General features: G+C 44.2%; 1 protein-coding gene and 1 long non-coding RNA gene across 2 annotated transcripts; one reads left to right on the top strand and one right to left on the bottom strand.

Annotated features, from left to right (window-relative positions):
* The first annotated feature begins 1163 nt into the window (after positions 1–1163).
* LOC146268219 (sprouty-related, EVH1 domain-containing protein 2-like) lies at positions 1164–16062 on the top strand. The gene is made up of 7 exons (XM_084667151.1): positions 1164–1383; positions 1485–1739; positions 8495–8696; positions 8920–9088; positions 10247–10308; positions 12471–12632; positions 12786–16062. The coding sequence occupies exons 2-7, from the start codon at positions 1714–1716 to the stop codon at positions 13566–13568; spliced, it is 1404 nt and encodes a 467-aa protein (XP_084523277.1). The 5' UTR covers positions 1164–1383; positions 1485–1713; the 3' UTR covers positions 13569–16062.
* Positions 2493–3392, bottom strand: LOC146268220 (uncharacterized). The gene is made up of 3 exons (XR_014724665.1): positions 3164–3392; positions 2987–3070; positions 2493–2894 (listed from the first exon to the last, which is right to left on the bottom strand). It is a non-coding gene; the product is annotated as an uncharacterized LOC146268220 (long non-coding RNA).
* Positions 16063–21303: the final 5241 nt, after the last annotated feature.

A 21303-nucleotide genomic window follows, 5' to 3' on the forward strand; every position in this document is an offset into this window, starting at 1 on the left:
AGGTGAGTTAATCCTTCTTTTTGTAATCTAGAGGGCGCTGTAACATCAGAACTGCATCAACAGCCTCCTCAGTATTCTGGAGTTGAAGCACCCACCACACTCCACAACAGTTAACAATCATTTTTTATCAGAAACCTCAGGGAGATCAAATATGTAATTCAGGGTAGCCTGGGTTCAAACCTCCCCCCCATGTTCCTCCACTGCATATGACGTGTTACCCCCTATCATTAATTCTTATCCATCTCAGATATATTCACAGCATTTTACTCAAAACAGCACTATTTTACATATTAAATGAAAAAAAATTAGGATATTTACTCCAAAGTGTGAATGAGAATCAAAATAAATGCCATTACCTTCACCATAGCTTTTACTTCATCCCAAATGCCATGAATCACACACAGTTCGACAACACTGCTGTGGTAGTAACATTAAATTACCACAAGAAGGCGATGTAATGTCATTTTGAAGGAGTCTCGAATAAACTGCATGATCAAGCTTTTCTGTTTAACTTCTGTTGTTTTCATGGTGAGTCCAGTGCCGAGCAGAAGACATGAGCATACAGCAATTATTACTATGAGGCTACCTATAAAATAAAAACAGGAATGTCTTCAAGATTATCAAGATTTTTCTGAAGGAATTAACTCATCGATAACAATCAATTACGATGAGTTTTGCAACAACACCTATCTGAGAAGCCTACCGTCACATGACTTTCACTAATCATTACAGATCAAAAGGTGATAAGTATAGCTCTATCTATAAAGGTTGTATTTGCAAAGTGGCCGACTGGAGATACGTAAACAGTGGTGTTACAGTAATGCCCCTTGTGAGTTTAGAGGATCATTTAAATGAGATTATTGTTATCCCCTCAAGTTTGTTGGCCTGTTGTAAACTACACTGTAATTAGCCTACAATAAAATTAAATGCTTGCTAAGCAACTTAAAGTTTTTGGGATAAGCCATTTCAAACTATTGGCATGGCTTTTGCATTATTTACAATTACCTCATAAAAATAGATTGACCGTGTTCGAAAGTATTCAATACATACAAAAGTATAGACAAAAGAAGAAGAAAAAACGGAGAAGCCAGTAGGTCGGGGGTCTTTAATGAGTAAAAAGGATGTAGTCACTGGGACGGTGACAGTAAAGGACTTTGATTTTAAAGTATGGGCCACTTCTCTATCCAAAGAAGCATTAGAAGCTAGCCATTGCAGCCCAGTCCACAAAACCAAATGTGTTACGAGAATGACGTCATCGCTTCCGCCCTGTTCTGCGCTCTCTCCTTCTCCCTCCCCCGGAGTCGGTGGTTAAGGGCTGCTAGGCTGCCCGCACAATCCAACATGGAGTAGCGAGAGATGGGGCTCTAGCGGGGCCACCCCTCGGTAACAGCAACGCGCATTTAGCACTACGGAACTTGGACTGTCACAGAATTTATCATCTAGGCTTTCAGAATGGAATTTTAACCTGTCTATATCCACCACAGGAATATCAACTTTCGAGGCCACTGTGTTCTGTACACGCAACTGGTTGGCTCGCGAAGAACAGCAGAGAAAGGAGGCATCTATTCCAGGCGAAGACTGAAGCAGAGCTACAATCACACAAAGGCTGGGGAAAGATATGCGGAATTGAATGGATGTAGGAGATAGGTGCTAAAAATGACGGACATAAAGTATGCACCCGCTTTGGGATATTATTTTCGGTGAAACGCGAAAATGATAGAGGAAACACACCCAAACGAGTAAGCACTATGAAAATGTTTTTTTTTTTCTTCCAGAAAGGTAGCTCTGGAAGTTGTGGTATGTGATCTATAAGACAGTCATATCTTTAGAGGTGGCAGTTGGTCTTATTTTGTATGATGCATTTGCACGGTTTGGTTGAGATTGTTTTATGGAATGACAACTGATATAAAGGGGGATTTAGTGCCCCCGCCTTGTTGTAGCCTACGGATTCTGTCTTCTTGAGAAGGGAAAAGAGGGGGAGCGGGGCACGAGCGTGGGTGGATCGGAAACATTTTCTAAAGAGATTTGCAGCGAGGCCTTTACAACAGGCCTGGAGAAGTTTAAAACTCAGACGAACTCAGTTAGCCTACATTACCAGATACGATCACGATGTGCACGTTTCTTAGAATGCAGAAGATTTTCGAAAAAGTAAGAACACTAGCATGGATACCTGCGAAATCCAGTTAAATATGTTGGCTTCAGACTGCGGGGGAAGTCTTTCAGGATATGTGATATCCGATATCCCCCATCCGCCATCTCTTTTCTGAATCACCCTAATTTGCATACCGCGCTTCATTCATAAAAACGCCAATCGAGGACAACGGGTTGAAATCCAAAGGAGGCTTAGACTTTGTAGATTAATGTTAGCCTTCCCTTATTTACCTATAGGCTTAATGAATTTCTTCCATCTAAAGATAGCCTTAAAGTATGTCGAAATATAAATTCAAACACAGGTTTGGTGATTTATCGAAAGTTTAGTAATTCAATTCTCAACATTGATTCAATAAAGACGGCTAAATTACGCCGACCCTTAAAAATAGCCTAGCCTATATAACGTCTATAGTACCTATTAGCTATTATTGTGAGGATATTGTCGTCTGAACCAATTAAAAATGCTATTTTAACATGTATCCTGTTTCAAACATCGAATACCTTAAGCAATATACCAGATTGAATCATTTGCTTTTCTGTCATACCACGCATAGACTCTGCAGAATGCAAGGAGAATGCCAGTAGTGCAAATTGTTGTCGGTAGAACGGAAGGGCGAAGGGCAAAGGAGAGGATGTTTGTGCGGTAGTCGCATGACGCCTGCTCATTCATAAATCCGTAACCTTCAGCGCTTCCCATTCATGCCTTCTGCGCTCAGCTACCTTGTCAAGAGGGCACATCATTCCTGTGAACGTATTTCAATGGGAAACGGTCACCTTATTCACCAGATTGTTGACGTGAATACAGTGCTTGTGCATGTAATAACTACTTACTAACCGAGAGTGAGGTCATGCCGGGAAATATCAAACCGAGGCTGGAACGTATCGACCGAGCGAGGTTGATACGGCAAAGCCGAACAATCTGTGGGCATGACCGAACGGTCGAGGTTAGTAAGTAGTTTATTATATGGCATTTTTAGCTTCTTTTCATTTTTTAAACGAAAACGAATGGTACCTCTAGGCTAATTGTAGCTAGCTCTCAAGTCTTCTCACGGTGTGTTTCATGGGTTGCCTAGCAACTCATTACTTTTGATAGAAAGCGGACAACATGGTTCTGCTAAAATGGCTTTAATTTCAACACAAAATAACGACACAAGTGAATCAAATAGTCTAGTCTTCATCCTCACTTTCGATGACAAATATTTTCAGCATCATCTGTATAGTAAAACTCAGCATCTGACTAGTCGATATGCTCATTTTGAAGATGACGTCAGAGGGCAATAAGTATATACTCAAGAAGATGCGGCTGGCATGACTACCCATTAGCCAATCAGAAAGCTCGTACCGTCGTTGCCATATAATAATAGAGGGTATTGCAAATTCATGTGAAACCATACATCTGAATTTGTCGTATGGTTCTTGGAAGTTTGTAACAGTCACTCTCTGTGTTGTTCTTTTTGACAAACAGTAGGATTAGTTAAATCTATTTTGTCTCTCTCACACACATACACACACACACACACTCACACACACACTGGAAGTGGCATAGATTTTTTTTTGTAGCATGGGCTCCTATTGAACCATGTGCTCTGTACTATCAGTTTTAGACCGTGATGCTCAGTGACATTAAGCAGAGGTCAGAGTAGTTATAGGTTAGGCAACACTAAGCAGCATAATGTGGATTGAATCATCCTAGATCTCTGCGCACACTTGGATTAAATATGATTGTTACCAGCTGTATTTCACACCCACTGTACAACATTTAATGGCTTTCACTGACGGGAGACAATCCATGTGAGTTCCACTTCACTCCAGATAGTCAAGTTGACGCATGTTTTGGGTCAGGGGAGGCGGCATCTTCTAATTTACCAACCTTCTCTAGATTTCGGTAGGCTGGTTTTTGATTGAGTAGGCCTACCAGATGAACATGCAACCGATTTAGAATGACCTGCCTCAAATGGTACTCTTACCAATAAGGCTAGGGTGGAAAACTTGTTCTTTAAAAAGTCATAAAAGTTGTTAGTGTGTCAGTTGAATGAATTTCCAGACCACTAAGTTCGAGAGTTAGCACCCATCATGTTGTGTTTAGCCCCCCACCACCATGGGGAAGTTCTCCACAGCCAGGGCACCTTTTCACTGGTTGCTTTATAAAGCATTTGTATCATTAATATAATCTAAGACGCTAAACAACAGCCTCGGATAGTCGACTGTTTTCTGAGGAAGGCTGTCGTATCAGCAGACTAGTCTGGAACAAGCTTGGCATTCAAAATGGTTGGGTAGGCCAGGGTGAGAGTCTATTTGTGAGAGTGCAAACGAGTGGGATGCAAACTGTGATGGTGTGCGTTTCTCAACGCCTACAAAGTCATTGCCTAAGACATTGAGTTCTCAAAAATAAATTTAAAAAGTATGGCAAATACATTGAAAATAGTAATGGCCCCCAGTGCTCATCTCAAGTTTGGTCTGTTTCCTCAGGAGTGAAAACTGACTCTGTGTGTCTGTGGTTTGTGTAAACATGAACCTGGCAGGTGAACCTTGAAAAGCCTATAGCATTCATAGTCTGAAAAACCAGTGAGTTGGGATTTAATGTCTGGCACGTCAGCCCAAAGCTAGTCAAATATCCGCAGTAGATTGTGAAGTCAACTATACTTAGTTCTCTGTCAAGGCAGCTCTGCAATACAAGTATTCTAATGCCGTGTTTAAGTGGATGTAAGACCGTATTACAAAGTTTGTTATCGATTCTGTTGTCTTCTTGCCATGGCGGTAAGAGGTTTAAAACTAAAGCAGCTTATTTTCAATGTGGATTGTATCAGATTTTCACTCCCATGTAGATGGTGAGGACACAATGTCACCTTGGGAATGCAGGTTTATAATTGGTTAATTTTCCCCTTTCCCAAATGGGAATCTATAGTGAGTGCTCTCTGGCAGGCAGTGTTGGGAAGAGTGGAATTGTATTAAGTTGACAGATACAGGCCTGTTCATTGGGGAAGGTTGCAGTTGCAAGTTTTTTTGGAGCTGTGTTACTAAACAGTCTGCTTTTTTATGCAGGCAACTGTGTAGAAAACACAGGAGCCATCATACATTGGAGGAGGATCTCCTGGCTCTTCAATTGAAATGTTTTGTGTCACTGTGTGCTGTGGTGAACAGAATAGGGAAACAATTGTTTTCACACTGACTAGTTGGTTAGTAACGTCCTGTGGGGTGACCTTTGTTTACCTCTGTGATGTTAACTATCACAGACACACACACACACAGAGCTGCCTGGACAGTGGGTGGCCAATAAATAACTTTCCCTCTGGGGCCTTAAACTGTCAATAGTCCTGAATGAACTTTCCTTTTCCACCCCCCAAGTTAACGACTATACATCTTGCACTCTCTTTCTCTTTCACTCTCTTCATTCTTTTTCTGTCCCCATCTCTCTGTCTCATTCCCTCCCTCATTCTTTCTGGCTGACTGTCTTTCTCTCTTCTAACTCCCCGTCAATTATAATTGGAGCTACTGACTATTTCATGGTGCTAGATACAAGAGCAGGAGGTAGGACAGCCCCGAGCTCCACCAATTATCCGAGTGTGTGTTTGATGCACTGTTAATGTGTAGCTATAACCATCTCTACTATGACTCAAGCCAAATGACAAATGACTTAGTAGCATCTGACATGGCAATTTCATATCCATAGACAACTCATGTGGTTTATGGGTGGGTTGGGGCAGAGTGGCCCTTATCAGAGGAAGTGAGTGAGCTCTTATCACCCACGGTTGGTCTGTCCCCTATACTGCCCTTATTATCACACACAGGCTGGATTCCAAGCCTGATAACTTGTCCCCTCTTCCCCTCTGCTTCTAGTTAGTTTGTGTAGTAGTGTTAGTAGATGGGCTGGACTCAAGTATTTTTGGGGGTGACCTAAAAATGCGGGGATTGTTGCTTGTGTAAGGAGTTGCCTCACCTTTGACTGTATTCTCAGTGGGGTCGTTAGGACTACTAATGTCAACCACTGTTGGCGAAAAGCTCCACAACAGTTGTGTAGGTCTAACATGTTTTTAAAGAACCTTCATGAATACCTTGAAATTAATGGAACATGACACAATATGGAAGGGTCATTACTAATCACCTGGCCTTTCAGACCAATATAAAAACAAACCTAAAGCACCTGCAAGGCCCAGTGAGGTTTGATACCAGAAAGGCACTAAGATAACAGATTTGAATTCAGCCACGCAATTTTGTTTGTTTAGAAATGACTTTGCTGCTCCAAAGTGTCTTTGTTCAAGTGGAGAGTTGAAAGTATGCAGTGTGGCGAGTTAGGGTTTGTGAAAAGCCTTGAAAGAAAAGGAAAACCTCATGATCACCCACGCGCACAACGCTAACCCTACTGACGTAGGCATCGCACCTGTTCCAGCCCTGTAGCTAAGACGGTTTGGTCTACCGTACTTTGAAACGTGTTCTTAATAAGGAGCTGTGGTGTAGCCTGAGAACAAGACAGTTGGGTCATGTGGGGCCACGTTTTGTTCAAGCAACACGAAGAATGTGTCGTGTCCTGATGTCTGTGGATGTTGCCTGCGAGACATTTCTGTTTTCACAAGACTCTCCCTGCAGAAGGAGCCAGTAATAGTACCAGACTGCCATTGGTGCCTCCCCCACCAGGGGACAGTTGTCACCTGCAGGCTATGTTATATAAGTGTCTGTCGGAGTTTGGCCCTGGCAGAGGGGCGTGTTAGCGTGTGTGTATCTCAAACTCCTCACTGCGACTGACATGAAATGCATTTGGACAATTTGAGTTTACACGTCTGTCTGTCTCTCTGTTTTTCCTCAAGCTTGTGAATGTGTGTAGGTGGGAGCAGGTGAACCAGTTCTTCCACTTGGGTGTGTGTGTGTGTGTGTGGGTGTGTGTGTGTGTGGGTGTGTGTGGGTGTGTGTGTGTGTGTGGGGGGGGGGTGCTTGCTATCAAATCCCTTTCTCAAAAGTAATTATATAACACCTCTCTTACTCACCCAACCGTGCACAAACACACTCGCTCTCACACTCTCTGTCAAATTGCCATGCCGCTGTAAAATGCAAACAAACTGCATCCTGTTGTTGTCACAGATCATTCATGGTTTGTGCCCCTAGTCATCGTGCCATGGGGAGGGCGGAGGCACTTATGATCATTCTTGAGAATGTATTGTATTGTGCCAGGCTGTATTGACTCGTGGTCCGCTGGTGTATTGTTCTGTATTGTATCCTCTGATGTAATCAGATAGACTAAACTCTTGTGGGGATAGGCCTCTTGTCTGTTCAGTTAGTCATCCGTCCTGAGCACGTACACAAACTCTACCCTATGTGCACGCTGTTGTTGAGGATAATATTCTCCCCTCCCTGTGTTTGTATTTGGCTCGGCGTGTGTGCTTGTGTGTGTGTGTGTGTCGCTTATCCGCATGCAACACCTCCCACCTTACCAAAGTGAGGATCAGACCGGAGTCGTGACTTGAGACGCCTGCAAACATTCTGTCACAGTGCTAAGGCCATAAGACTAGCAAACTCCGTGTTCCATCACCATGGGGATCTGAAGGAGAAGGTAACACACTTTATCGAGCAAAAACTCTAGTTTGTAAAAAAAAAAGCTAGTTTGCCCCCCCCCCACCACCACCCCCAAATTCCAGAATTGCACATGAAGGTAGTCTGCATGGAGATTGCACATATTAATTTCCATGCTTCCACTTTGTCTTTCACCCTATTTTTATGTAGGTGGGGGTGAAGGTGTTGGGTGTTATTCTCAGGGATCTCTTGTGTGTGTCAGAGAAGAGGGGAAATTGGATGATATTGACATCACAGTAGGGTCTCATGGATTTTGTCCTGTCTCTATTCCCGCCTCGCGAGTCAGGGTCTAGGGGATGGAGCCAAATCACACTCAAAAATCAGACACACACTGGCCCTCTCTAGGGCTGTTATTGAACAGAGGGCTTGGGTTGCCATATATGGCTGGTTTCTGGCTTAGTAAGCACTACAGAGGAAGCGGGGTGTGCCAAGTGGGCTGTTTGCATAGCAAAGTCAAGTGAATGTTGAGAGTAAACCATCCGCCTGCGCTGTCCTCCCAGTCTCTCCCTAGCTCTCCATCGTTCTCTTTCACCCATCTGTCCATGTCTGCCAACCTCTCCCCCATGGAACCTCACTCGTACAGGGGTACTAGTTCAATATCTGGCCAATGGTTGTTTCCTGTTACCCTGCTATTACGATGAGCTGGAAACCCAGAACAACTAAACATTTACCCAAGAAGGACTGATGGCCATCGTCAATGGAGGCATGCAGTAGTAGCAGCAGCCCATTACGCTGACGATAACAGTCGTGCCTCTCTTCCTCTCCTCCCGCCCCTCTCCAGTGACAGCTACATCGTGCGTGTGAAAGCGGTGGTGATGACGCGAGACGACTCGAGCGGGGGCTGGCTGGCCCAGGACGGGGGGGCTCTCTGCAGGGTCGGCGTGTGCAGGGTCTTTCCCCAGGAGCTGTCCCCCGCCCTCCCCCTGCCCCTCCCCCCCGCCAGCCGAAACCACTTCCTCATCCATGGAGAGCGGGACAAACAGGTGAGCGAGGCGATAGGGTTGAGGCCAACACCGTAGGCACAAACGGCCACACGTGAAGACATTCTTGAGCCACACCACCCAAACAAACAGACTGACTGATTTACCCAGCGAAACCAGCTGCCCGATCAGATCAACCGATATTTGTGGATTGACACTATCTTTGATACAACTGTCGATTACTAAGGTGTCTCTTTTGATTGACATGGCCGGTTGTGTTGGACAGGTAATACTGGAGTGTCCCCTGAGGAAAGATCTGGTCTACACTACGGCCACGCCCACCTTCCACCATTGGAAGGTGGAGGACAGGAGGTGTGGCCTGTCCTTTCAGAGTCCAGCCGATGCCCGCGCCTTCGACCGGGGTGTACGCAAAGCCATAGAGGACCTTGCAGAAGGTACGGTCCCTGTGATGAAAGCCCACCTGGTGTTAGATGGCAAGGTTGAAGCATGCATGATTGGCATAACACTTCCAGGAAATTCTTTCTTCATGACTTATAAGCATCAAAAGCTTATATATCTATTTTTTTATTTTGCTTGTTTATCAGTTCAGCATTCTAGTCACATGCAGATTCCTTAATGGCTAAAATACTTGTCACTTGTCAAAATGTGTCATATTTTTGTGCAATAAATAAAACGTTTTAATTGTAAGACTTATTGTTTAGATAGAGAAGTTCTGAAGTTCCAGCTTTGAATAGTGTGGGACAGCTACATAGACCTTATCAAGTTTTGGCTTTGGACATCTAAAGTAGATTACCGGTTGCAAAATTAACTGACAACTTCCCATGTCAGCAACTTATTTTTTTAAATTGAAATTCCACCCAACTTCAGCAGTATGTGCTTGCTGGAGTTTGAAATAGGATTGAAGCTGAAATGTAAGCAATGACAGGGTTTTGTTATACTATGACTACAAACCTGTCAAGAAGCCAGTCAGATGTAACCACACCATCTAGGGGTATATTTCAGAAATGTTTTTGGCCACACAACACATGGCACTCCTATAGAAAACTGTGATGCATACACACTTTTTGTGAACCTGATATGTGGAAAAATGTAGGTTGCACCACAACCTGCTATATGATATAGAAAATATCATATGCTTGTAGAACTATCTAGAAAAGTCTTTTTTGTGATGACCACATCAAACATCCCTGCTGCACGGCCCTGTTCTATGCCTCTGCTTAATCCTGCCCAAACTAACTTGTAAGGGACTACCCAGTCTGTGAAACAACCTGAAGACCTGAACACAGGACATTTTAAGCTTTTAAGATTTTTTCAGACCTGTCTGATGTCCATTGTTGGGTGTCATTTAATTATAGTTTAACACCATACTGGTGTTATAAAGTTTAATTGCCAAGTCAGTGCACACAAACAAGGAATTTACTTTGGTGATATGTAAGTCTAACATAAACCAAATGGTTCCCCAGAAATAGGCAGTTTTGGTTCTGGTGAGTCATCACCACACTGTGATCAAGTACATGCTGTGTAATGTGTTGTGTGTTGAATGTGCCTAAATATGGCTTGTTAATATTTATTTATTTTCTTGCACTTTTTAGGCTCAACGACCTCTTCAACGCTCCAAAATGAAGCTGAACTTGGCGATGACGATGTATTCATGGTATGCACCAATTTGTTCTGTCTAAAACTATCATATTTATCATATCAACCCGAAGCTCATTTTCTTTCTAATTTCTCATTTCGTAACCAACATACTAGTCCTTCCTTTCATACAGTGTCTTTAAAGTGTCTGAATTTTTATGAAATCATTTACTCTTAAAATATGATTTCCTTTCCTGGCCTATTTCTCAATAAATTGCCCAGATGACAAAGGTTTGAATTTATAAATCACCTGATGTGAAGTCCATGTGTATAGAAGCTTGCTCAAATGGGCAGTGTTACAATATCAGCATGTGCGCTGTGCATACATGCGTGAATCCATACACAGGCATGCATGCAAACCGATGCTGTTTGCCCCTCCGACACTCTGCCTTCTCTGTCAGATGCATACACTCCCCCCATCCCCCCTCCACCCTCTCCCAGTAACCTGACACGGAGAGCGGCAGGCAGGGTCACAGGGTCACTTCCTGAGTCGGCCCTCCCCCACCATAACCAACCAACCAACCCCCCACCCCCCCCCTCCCATCCCATCCCCCACTCCCACCCCCCCACCACCCTTCCTGGTTGGAACTAATGCAAGCTCCAAACTAGCGTTGGCAGCTGCTCCCCAGCTTACTGGCCGGGTGATTTACGAGAGGAAGTACCGCGTGGCTCGTCTTTGACTTTAACTGTCTGTTAGGGGGCTGGGCCAACAGGAGCACTTTGGAGTTCTGGCACAGTGGCAAGAGAGAGAGAGAGAGACAGGCTAGCTGAGGGGGGGAACGTCTGAGAAGGGCGAGGGAGAGGTCCTCCTGCACCTCCTTAATACTGTCATATTACATGACACAGCGACTTTGCCAGTTCAGAGAGGGATAGTATTCTCATGCGAAGCACACAGTTTGGTGTGGTGCAGTTGTTTTGAAGTGTACCATATAAATGGAATGGATAACCCAGGACTTGTGTTTGTGGATACGGGGAGAGAGAGAACAATCATTTTTCTTATTATTCCTCTGCATGTCTGCTCCTATATCCTTATTCTCTCTCTCTCCCTGTTTCCTTTCATCCTTCCTAATTTCTCACCTTTTTTACCCCTCACCAACTTCTCTCCACCTCGTCTCTTTACACCCACCACCAACCAAAGCCCTCAATCCAAACCACGATTATAAAACATATATAGATACAATATATATAATGGAAGGATCTGGGTTTTGAGTCATCTCTGACTCGGGCCAGGCCCGGCCGCGATTGAACAGGGCTGTCAGAGAGCGCCGACCGACATGCTGCCATTGGCTCCCGTGTATCCTCCCGAGAGGCGGGGCTTGGAGCGCAGCCTGCATTGTGTTATTTTTAGCCTGCCACTCCGAGGGCTTTTTAAGAAAGCCGAGGGAAACACACCACATAAGTGTGTGTGGCTAGCTTAACGCTGGCCACAGGCAGGACACACACACGCATACTGCGCCTGATTCAACGTTGTCCGTAGCGTGCAGACACATCAGGGGAAACGCAGAAATCTGTCAATGAACCCCACAGGCCACTGCATGGAGGAATCAACTTGACTCACACACAGCCACACACTCTCTAGCCAGCCAGTGTGCTGCAGCAGCGGAAAGGAAGAGCCATGTCCTGCCTGTCTTCCAGTACTCTCTCTGTGAGCCCCCCCCCCCCCCCCAGAGATGGTCTCCCCCTGCCTTTGCCTGTCTAAAATATGTCTTAGCACTGCAGCAAGGGCGGCGGGTGTGTTTAGTGTCTGGCCAAGGTTTACCTTGGAGCCAAGCCCTGGGAGGAAAGGGGACAGGATACAGCATGCTGGCTACAAGAGGATCTGGAGAGGAGGAAGAGCGGTGGAGAGAGGAGAGTAGTGGGGAAGAGTGTGTGTGTGTGTGTGGGGGGGGGGGGGGGGGGTTGTTGATGGAGAGAGCACATGCAGCAAAGAGCAAGGCAGAGCAAGAGGGTGGTGAATGGATGGAGAAATAGGATAAGAGAGGGAAAGATTGGCAGAGGTGAAACACAGCGATACTGTTACTGCACTCACACCAGATTTCACCAGATTGATTGTTTCAGCAGATTCCTCTCTTCCTGCGTTTCCGGTCTTTAAAGATTATCATTTTGAATCTGGCATTAACGCCTCAGTGGATCCAATCAGAGCATAGGTTTGACGCTTCCTGTTTCTGTTTGCCCAATCAGAACACCACAGACAGCTCCTCAAACTCCTCCCAGAGGCTGGACACGTCATTGCAGCTGCTGGACTCCTCCCCTCTCCCCCACCGCCACAACTTCGTCTTGGGACATCGCCACGACCTCCACGACCCCTACAGGTTCTCACCTGACCACTACTTCCAGGATCAGGTATGTCGTGGGATGACAGTGTCATCCGTGCAGTAGAAGGCAGCATGTGCAAGTCTGACGTGAAGAGCGCACGTTCTCAGCGTCAGTATTTCGAGTTGAAACCGGGTCCCTGTGTGTGTGTCCCACTCTCTTCCTCCTCCTCCTCCCTCACAGTCCCCGTCCCGGGGCCCTCGTCACGTCACCTTCCAGGAAGACGAGGAGATCGTACGCATCAACCCCCGCGAGTGCACCTGGGGCCACGTGTCCGAGTCCCGCCCGGGCCGCCTCGCCGAGCGCTCCACGGCTACGGGCTACGAGGACTACCGCCACGCCAACGTGCGCGACAAGTTCATCCACTCGGACGACATGGAGTCCTACGTGGACTTCACCAAGAGCGAGACTCACAAACACGACTATAACTACCCCCTGGCACCCGCCGCCCTCACAAACTCAGACTCGGACCCCGCCCTCGGACCCTATGCCGGTAAGGGCCACCTTGACGGCAGTCACGGCTTCGGCTCCGTGGTCTCCAGCCAGCCACGTCCCCTGCTTCCCGGCTCCTCCTCCAATAACGGCGACAAGGGCCGGATAGGCAACGGGGCGGAGCGCGCCCACTGCGAGTACTGCGGAGAGACGTTCTTCCACACGGACAACAGGCGAGGCGGGTGCCAGGACGCCCCGGACCCGGTGCGGGCGTTTATCCGGCGCGCCAGCTGCATGTGGCTGGCGGACACCCTGCTGTACCACTGCATGTCGGACCCCGAGGGGGACTACTCCGATCCCTGCTCCTGCGACGGAGGCGACGGTGGCGGGGGGCGCCTGGGCACGCGCTGGGCGGCTCTGCTGGGGCTGTCTCTGGTGGCGCCGTGCCTGTGCCTCTACCCGCCGCTCCACGCGTGCCACAGGGCAGGACTGGCGTGCGGGTGCTGCGGGGGCAGGCACAAAGCCGCGTGGTGACCCGGTCAGGCCGGGAAAAAACACCCCTGAACGCTAAATACATCCCAACCCAAACACCAGCACAGGGGGGAGGGAGGGAGGGAGGCAGAGTGCACCGGAAAAGTGTGTTGTTTCGTCCGGGCAGGTTTTTTTTTCTTTTTGTTTTTTTTTACAAATTCCAAAATGACAATGGAAGTAAGCTGGGACGGTCTTTGCCTTGAAGATAAGCTCATCCCGTACTGTACTGTTTTCTCTTTCTGTCTCCCCCTCTCTCTTTTTCTCCCTCCCCTCTCAACATAGCTGTCTCTTTCTGTGTTTGCATTGAGAGAACACTCTTTTTCAGGGGGCCTTTTTTATAGCCAATTAATGTCATGTATCACATATGCAGGTACTTTATACTTTACACACTGATTCGGTGTCGAAGAACTTGAATCATTATTTTTTTTCCTTGTTGCATTGTTGTATTTTTTTTTTTTTTTATGTTGTTAAGCTACGGCTAGCTCAGATCCTTCTTCCTCAACATCCAACTCTTCAGAACTGACACTCTGCCCCAAGTACTAAAACCCAGCTGAACATCTAGGATGAAAGCCTAACACTAAAACAGTGGTATGATTGTGTGTGTGTGTTTGTGTGTATGTGTGTGTGTGCGTGCTTGTGCATGCATACACAGTCTGTGTATTTTCACTGAGCCTTGCAAGGCCATTGTGATGCCTTCCTCACCATTGCATTATCATCATCCACTCAGAAAACGCAGCTACAATCAACCCATTGAAACAGCCCAAAACACATTTACCAGCCTACACTGACGTTCAGAGTTCAATAAAAACCCACCAAGGTTTTATACATTAATATCCAAAGATAGTCTTTCTTTTTGTTATTAATTTATATTATATTTAGATATCTCACTGAATTGAAACACCAGCCAAAGAGTGCAGAGGGTGCTATGAAAGTGTTCACTGATACAAGCAGGCATGGACCTGGTATATAGTATTGATAGAAAAACAGTGACCAGGGCCAATCTACAATACTGTCCATACTTTCTCATCCCTGATCTAACAATAGGCAGGGGTCCTGTGAATCACAATGATCCCATCATGTTAGGTTTGAGATAATGATGTGGGATGATTTATTGTATCAAAGCAGTGCATAAATCCACTGTACCGACTGGCCCACACAGCAGTTTTTGGAAATCCCTTGGCAATTTTAGAATCATTTTGGAGATGGAGGATTTGAAGGGGTAAGGTTTGATGTTTTTATGTTGTATGAGTGACATCAAACTCAGTTGTCCGGTTCACATTGTGAATTTTTACAATTTGTACATTTTACAAAATCAGATGAATCACTGCAAAGTAGGCCACACAAACAGTAAAATGCTGGTGGAAATCTCAGTTTTTAAGGCCAAAGGTACTAACTATAAGGTTATAAGATATGTTGTTTAATCTTTCTTTTTGACCATCTCAAAGCTGGAAACCGGACTGCAGCATTTAAAAGTATTTCTCTAATGCAGAAGATTCAAATGAAACACAGTCGGTTTTATATTGCACTCACTGGGGGAATAAAGATTCCAGCCTATCTGCAATGTACAATCAGTTCTATTTTTAGACACACCCACTTCACTCTTCTTTGCTCCACCCACATCCACAGTCTCGTGAGTGACACTCCTGAATGACACTGCAGCTGTCCAATCCTGTCTCTCCACTGAAAAGCACAACACTACAAAATAACAAGTGCTTTACGTGTTGTTTTGTGGGGGATGCAACAATGGTACAACATTATGTTTACATAGTCTTTCCAACTCTAAATCAATGTAATAAAATACCAGACATAGCATTAAGTGTACTCGCGCTGAGTACTGTTTTGCGAAAACAATGAGTGGGAAAATGTAATTTTACCAAGCTTTTACTTCCAATGATATGTTGTTTTCTTTTGTACATTCTGTCTCTATGATGTCCAAGTTTTATCACTCCCTTTTTCACTCCTGAAATGCTACCTTTGTCTTTGAAGGGCTCCTAAACCTTAGATACTTAGATTTGAAAAGGGTTTTGTTCAGACAGGGCTGTAGTCCATACCAATTGGTTGAGAAGTGTTGTGCTAGTCTTCAACCTGTAATAATCATCAAACTCATTAAAGGAAAAGCTTTCTTCTGTTTGTCCAGGGCAAAAATATATGTACTCCTCACGCCAAAACTATTTACAAGTGCCTAAAAGTGTAGCGTTTATCTATGTATTTAAACAAAACAAATACTTAAAATATGTAAAAAAAAAAAAGAGCAAACATTTTGTGTGTGTGTATTTTTGTATATATATATTTATACACACACACAAATCCAGTTTATGTTGTACATTTTGATTTCAATTGTTTTGTTGATGTTTTGTAAACTGATTCTAACATGGATGTTGCTCTTGCTTTGAGAAGGAACTGAAAGTACTTTTAGATAGAGAACGATGGCCTGGCCCGGGGGAAGGAAGTCATGTGTGTCTTACCTTCTGCCTCCAATAAATTGAAAAAAACAAAACGACAACAACCGTGAAACCTTGTCTTAATTCTTCCTGATGAAATCTAAACGTGGTTATGATGTGAAGTACGTCTACCATGCAGACTACATTGTGTGGTATTTGTCTACAATATCACAAACTAACTTTAAAGCAAACTGGTCCAATGAATTGAAGTGTGTGTGGTACGTGCTATATATATATATAGATATAGATATATATATATAGATAGATAGATAGATAGATAGATAGACATATAAAACCCACTTTGGATCTTTAAATCCATTTTGTCTTATTGTTTCTGTCCTTCCTTGGCTGTCTCCACAGTTGTGTCATGTGAGACCTATCATAGAGCTGTTTTGTTCAGAATTTCTGGTGAACCAGTGCTGAAGATGGAGGAGAGAAGGACAGTAACAAAGAACTGAGAATGATCCCTGAAGACTAGGCATGCTTAGCTGCTAACCTGGTTACAAACAATATACCAGTCCACATGTGCAAGCAATTATCTACTCTTGTAACAAGCTCAATTCAACCTTGACCGGAAACATATTCCAGCCCCTTCCTCCCAGAACTACATTCATCTCAGTCAGTAGGTGCAATATGGTATTAACCTCTTCCGGCTGTTTACTAAAGCTCAAGTCAGCTTGCTTACCTTTATCCATTATTTTCTATTTGGCGCGACAGTTGAGATGTAATATTGCCTCTCTGTTTCCGATGTGATTAGTGCTTCCCTAAGGCTTTACCAGTTAACGCTAGTTTTGTTTTTATGTTAGTCACTCCAACCTGTTACTGACTCTTAACTATCCTAACATCTCATTTTTATTAAATGTTTCCCACTTTACTAAAGCAGTGCTTTCTGGTCATCACAAAATCCCAGAGCAGATCCTTGGTGGCAATCAGAGTTTGGGAGTTACTGAATTTAACTTTGGCTCGCTTGATCCAGATAGTCTCCAGTGCAGTCATGATTGTTTAGGGCCCTTTCAGATCATATAGAAAACTTTTGTGCATTTTACAGTACATGCACATGTGATGGTGTCACTTGTTGGCTAAAATTATGAACAACATTAGGCTATCTTTTAGTTCACCTACTTGGCCCAAAATATTCTGTATGAAAAAGTTTTTGGTGTCACATTGACACACACTACCCTAAATTAGGGAAAAACATTAACCTCAATGCAGTCTGCTTAGTTATTTGGCTCCTTTAGTTATTGGAGCATTTATTGAAAGTTAAGATTCCAGTTATGTCTGAGTAGAGATGGGGGAACCTCATGCTATCTGGTTTCACTCCTGTCCATTAAATATATAACTTTATTTTGCAGACTCAAGGGCCAGATGGAAAAGTATACATAACATATTACAAGAGGGGTACACACAATCACACAAACATAAATACATACAGACATACTGACCACAAATTACATAAAGGGAACATGCAAAACATACATACATACATACATACATACATACATACATACATACATATAGCTCATACATAGCTATTCATTCCACATCCAATGAAGCATGTTACACAATAATAGGAAGTATAAAAATAAAACTGTAATTTACATTTACATTTATTCATTTAGCAGACGCTTTTATCCAAAGCGACTTCCAAGAGAGAGCTTTACAAAAGAGCATAGGTCACTGAACATAACAACGAGATAGTCCCAAACATTGCAAGCAGCCAAAACATGAAGCATACATTGTGAAAAAGCTAAACAAGTGCCAAAAGGGAAGACCCATAAGAGCATGTAGTTATACAAGTTAAAAATAAAACAACATGAACCACAAAAGTGCAGGACTGTACCTGTAAAAGAACAATCAACAGTAAAATATTACACAGCAAGTACAAGACTTAACTTCGTTATATCTAACCTACAATAGCAACAAGTCACTCAATAAGAGTCGTAGTGATCCTGGAGGAGACTAACAAATCCAGCCATGCATTCTTAAGTGCCGTTGTACTCCCGGAACAAGTGCGTCTTGAGCCTTTTCTTGAAGGTGGGGAGACAGTCAGTGTCCCTGATGGAGCTGGGGAGCTGGTTCCACCATTGGGGCGCCAGGCAGGAGAAGAGCTTGTGTTGGGACCGGGCAGTCTTGAGCGGTGGGACCACCAGGCGGTTGTCTGAAGAAGACCGTAGGTGACGGGTGGGGGTGTAAGGTTGCAGGAGAGACTTGATGTAGATGGGTGCAGTCCCGTTCACTGCTCGGAAGGTCAGTACCAGGGTCTTGAATCTGATACGGGCGTTGATGGGTAGCCAGTGGAGGGAGATGAGGAGCGGGGTAACATGGGAGCGTCTGGGTAGATTGTAGACCAGGCGGGCCGCTGCATTCTGAATCCTCTGAAGAGGGCGGGTTGCACATGCTGGGAGACCAGCGAGCAGCGAGTTGCAGTAGTCCAACTTGGAGAGGACCAGTGCTTGGACTAGCAGCTGGGTGGAGTGCTCAGACAGGTATCTCCTGATCTTTCGGATGTTGTAGAGGGTGAATCTACAAGACCGGGAGACTGCGGCGATGTGGGCCGTGAAGGAGAGCTCGTCATCCATTGTAACCCCAAGGTTCCTGGCAGAGGATGAGGAGGTCACCGTCGCAGATCCCAGGGTGATTGACAGGTCGTGGGAGATGGAGGGTTTAGCCGGGATGATGAGAAGTTCTGTTTTGGCGAGGTTCAGCTGGAGGTGGTGCTTGGTCATCCAGGCGGAGATGTCTGCGAGGCAGGCCTCAATCCTAGCAGAGATCCCCGGATCGGTCGGGGGGAACGACAGGTACAGCTGGGTGTCGTCAGCGTAGCAGTGGTAGGAGAAGCCATGGGAGGTGATGATTGGTCCAAGTGAGGTGGTGTACAGAGAGAAGAGGAGGGGTCCAAGGACGGAGCCCTGTGGGACACCGGTGGAGAGCTGGCGGGGGTCTGACAGTTTGCCTCCCCAGGAGACCTGGTAGGATCTTCCCGAGAGGTAGGATGAGATCCACTGGAGTGCAGTGCCAGTGATGCCCATCTCTCCAAGTCTGTAGAGCAGGATCTGGTGGTTAACCGTGTCAAACGCTGCAGAAAGGTCCAGCAGAATGATGACGGATGACCTCGAAGCCGCTCTGGCAGACTGGAGGGCAGTGGTGACTGAAAGGAGGGCAGTCTCTGTGGAGTGGCCACAGAGACTGCCCTCCTTTCAGTCACCACTGCCCTCCAGATTAAATGTAATGATTAAATGAGGAACATAATGAATTGTATTAAAGAGTGGATGAAGAGAAGGATTTTGAAAAGATTGCTTATTGCATATTGCTTGCCTTTTCTACACCTTTAACATTGGACTTATTTTTATACTGTCCTCAAAATGATTTTTAACAAATGAGCCACATCATTTTCTCCATAGGGTTCTACTGCCACCTACTGGTGTATCTTTTAATTGTATCTGCAACCAAAAGTAAGCCTGTGGTACCATAAATCTCATGAAATGGCACACCTTAAACTAAAACATTGTATTTTCTGTGTGCTTCTGTACTGCGTCTGGGCTTTCGGAATATTAGTCAGATGTCTCCGGTAAACTTTTTACCGGTCCAATCAGCGAACAGAGGGAGTGGCTGAGAACGATGACGTCGATGTTGTGCGCTTGTTTGAGTTGCAGTTCCGTAATGACGGCGGAGAAAGATGCTAGCTAAGCCATTCGGTCCGTTATGGCAACGCTGCCGAATATCCAGAAGTTAATCTGCACTCTACTCTATAATTGCACTCTACTCTTGCTGTCTACTTTTGCTGGGTCTCTAATCAATGTCATTTCCCTCCATATCTTGTTTTTCAGTTCAAACCTTTATGTTATTATTTTAAAATTGAAAAGGAGTGGAGTCGAAGAGAAAGTGTTGATATATACTGTCGTAAACAAGTGTAAAATTCAACGGGAAAATTATGGTAAACAACTTTGAGAATCCATGAAAAAACAGACATTTTGACTTTTTGATCTAACATACAGTATGGTGTACATCAGCCATGTAATTTGCATATTTCTCAGGAGCAGATAACCCCTCTAAACTTGATCCTCAATAAATGGCAAGAGCTCAACAGAAAGTCAGATCATGGTTAAACCAAGGATATCAATCTGGGGTGCGTTTCCCGAAAGCGTCGTAACTCGTAAAGCCTAAATCGATCGTAGAATCCATCGTAGGACAAATCTTAGTTTTACGGGCCGTTCCCAAAGACATCGAAGCTAAAGTGTCTCTTGAAAATTCGTAGCTCTTTAAAGCGCATAGATTATCGACTCCTTACAGCATGTTTGGGAAACGCACGTAAGAAATATCGATGGTTTAGGTTTTTGCTCGATCGTTGCTACGACCCATATCGTTATCGGGAAACGCACCCCTGGAACAAGTGGAAACCCAAGAGAGTGACATTTAATGACAGTGACAGAGAGTAGCGGCAATAAATATCTTCTTTTAAGTCAAGATTAAATGAAAATGTTTTTTGAACCCTTTTAGATCACCTGTCAAATTGTACGGATATTTAATCTGTCAAAACATTTATTTGAATTATTATATAAAATAATCCCCCCCCCCCCCCCCCGTGAAACGTAAAATGGTGGATGCTTATGCAAACTTTCAACCAATAATATAATATTCACCCATCAATCAATCTTCAACTTTAAGGGTCTAAGCTAATGCTAATGCAATACTTGGATAGAAAATGAAAATAGGCTACTTTACTAGAAAATATTTTCTATTAAAGTATTACATTAGCATTAGGCTAGCCTAACATTTAATCTAGGCCTATATGAACTACAGAACCAAAGTACAATTTTTGGAAAAATTGTGAGTGCTTTCCTCAAAACTATAACTGTAAAAATAGTCCTAAACTGTACGATGACTTAGTCTTCCCCATTAGCTTTTCCCCTTTTACTAATGTTTTCCAGCAATTACTCATATTGCATTTTATCAATAAAGAAACCATTTTGAAACAACCAACATTGTCACTCTTTGGTCATATCTTAGATGGAAACACGATTGAAACAGTATAGATTGAACCAGTGACTAACACCATGCGATGAATAAAAATGGCACGGAGCAAACTGTTTTGTCAACAGGATACAGTAAGGTAGTTAAAGTAATTCTACTGAGAATGTTTTAGTAGCTTGTAGCAGGTTGAATATTTTATGTTGGCTAAATCAGCAAAATGTTCAGTAAAGTACTTAACTGATAACATTAAAGATAATATTTATATGTTATAGAGTAAACTAACCAAGGATAACACGGGTAAACTAACAAAAATATAAAAATAGCCT

This window comes from Hypomesus nipponensis, chromosome 11 (genome assembly GCF_054491055.1).
Source record: "Hypomesus nipponensis isolate SF chromosome 11, ASM5449105v1, whole genome shotgun sequence".
In the NCBI taxonomy this organism is placed as follows: domain Eukaryota; kingdom Metazoa; phylum Chordata; class Actinopteri; order Osmeriformes; family Osmeridae; genus Hypomesus; species Hypomesus nipponensis.

Excerpts from the sequence above, each read along its gene's own strand:
- LOC146268219 (XM_084667151.1), top strand. The coding sequence starts at position 1,714 with ATGATAGAGGAAACACACCCAAACGA. Across the intron at positions 8,697-8,919 it reads ATGGAGAGCGGGACAAACAG|GTAATACTGGAGTGTCCCCT; the intron begins GTGAGCGAGGCG and ends TGTGTTGGACAG. Across the intron at positions 10,309-12,470 it reads GCGATGACGATGTATTCATG|AACACCACAGACAGCTCCTC; the intron begins GTATGCACCAAT and ends TTGCCCAATCAG.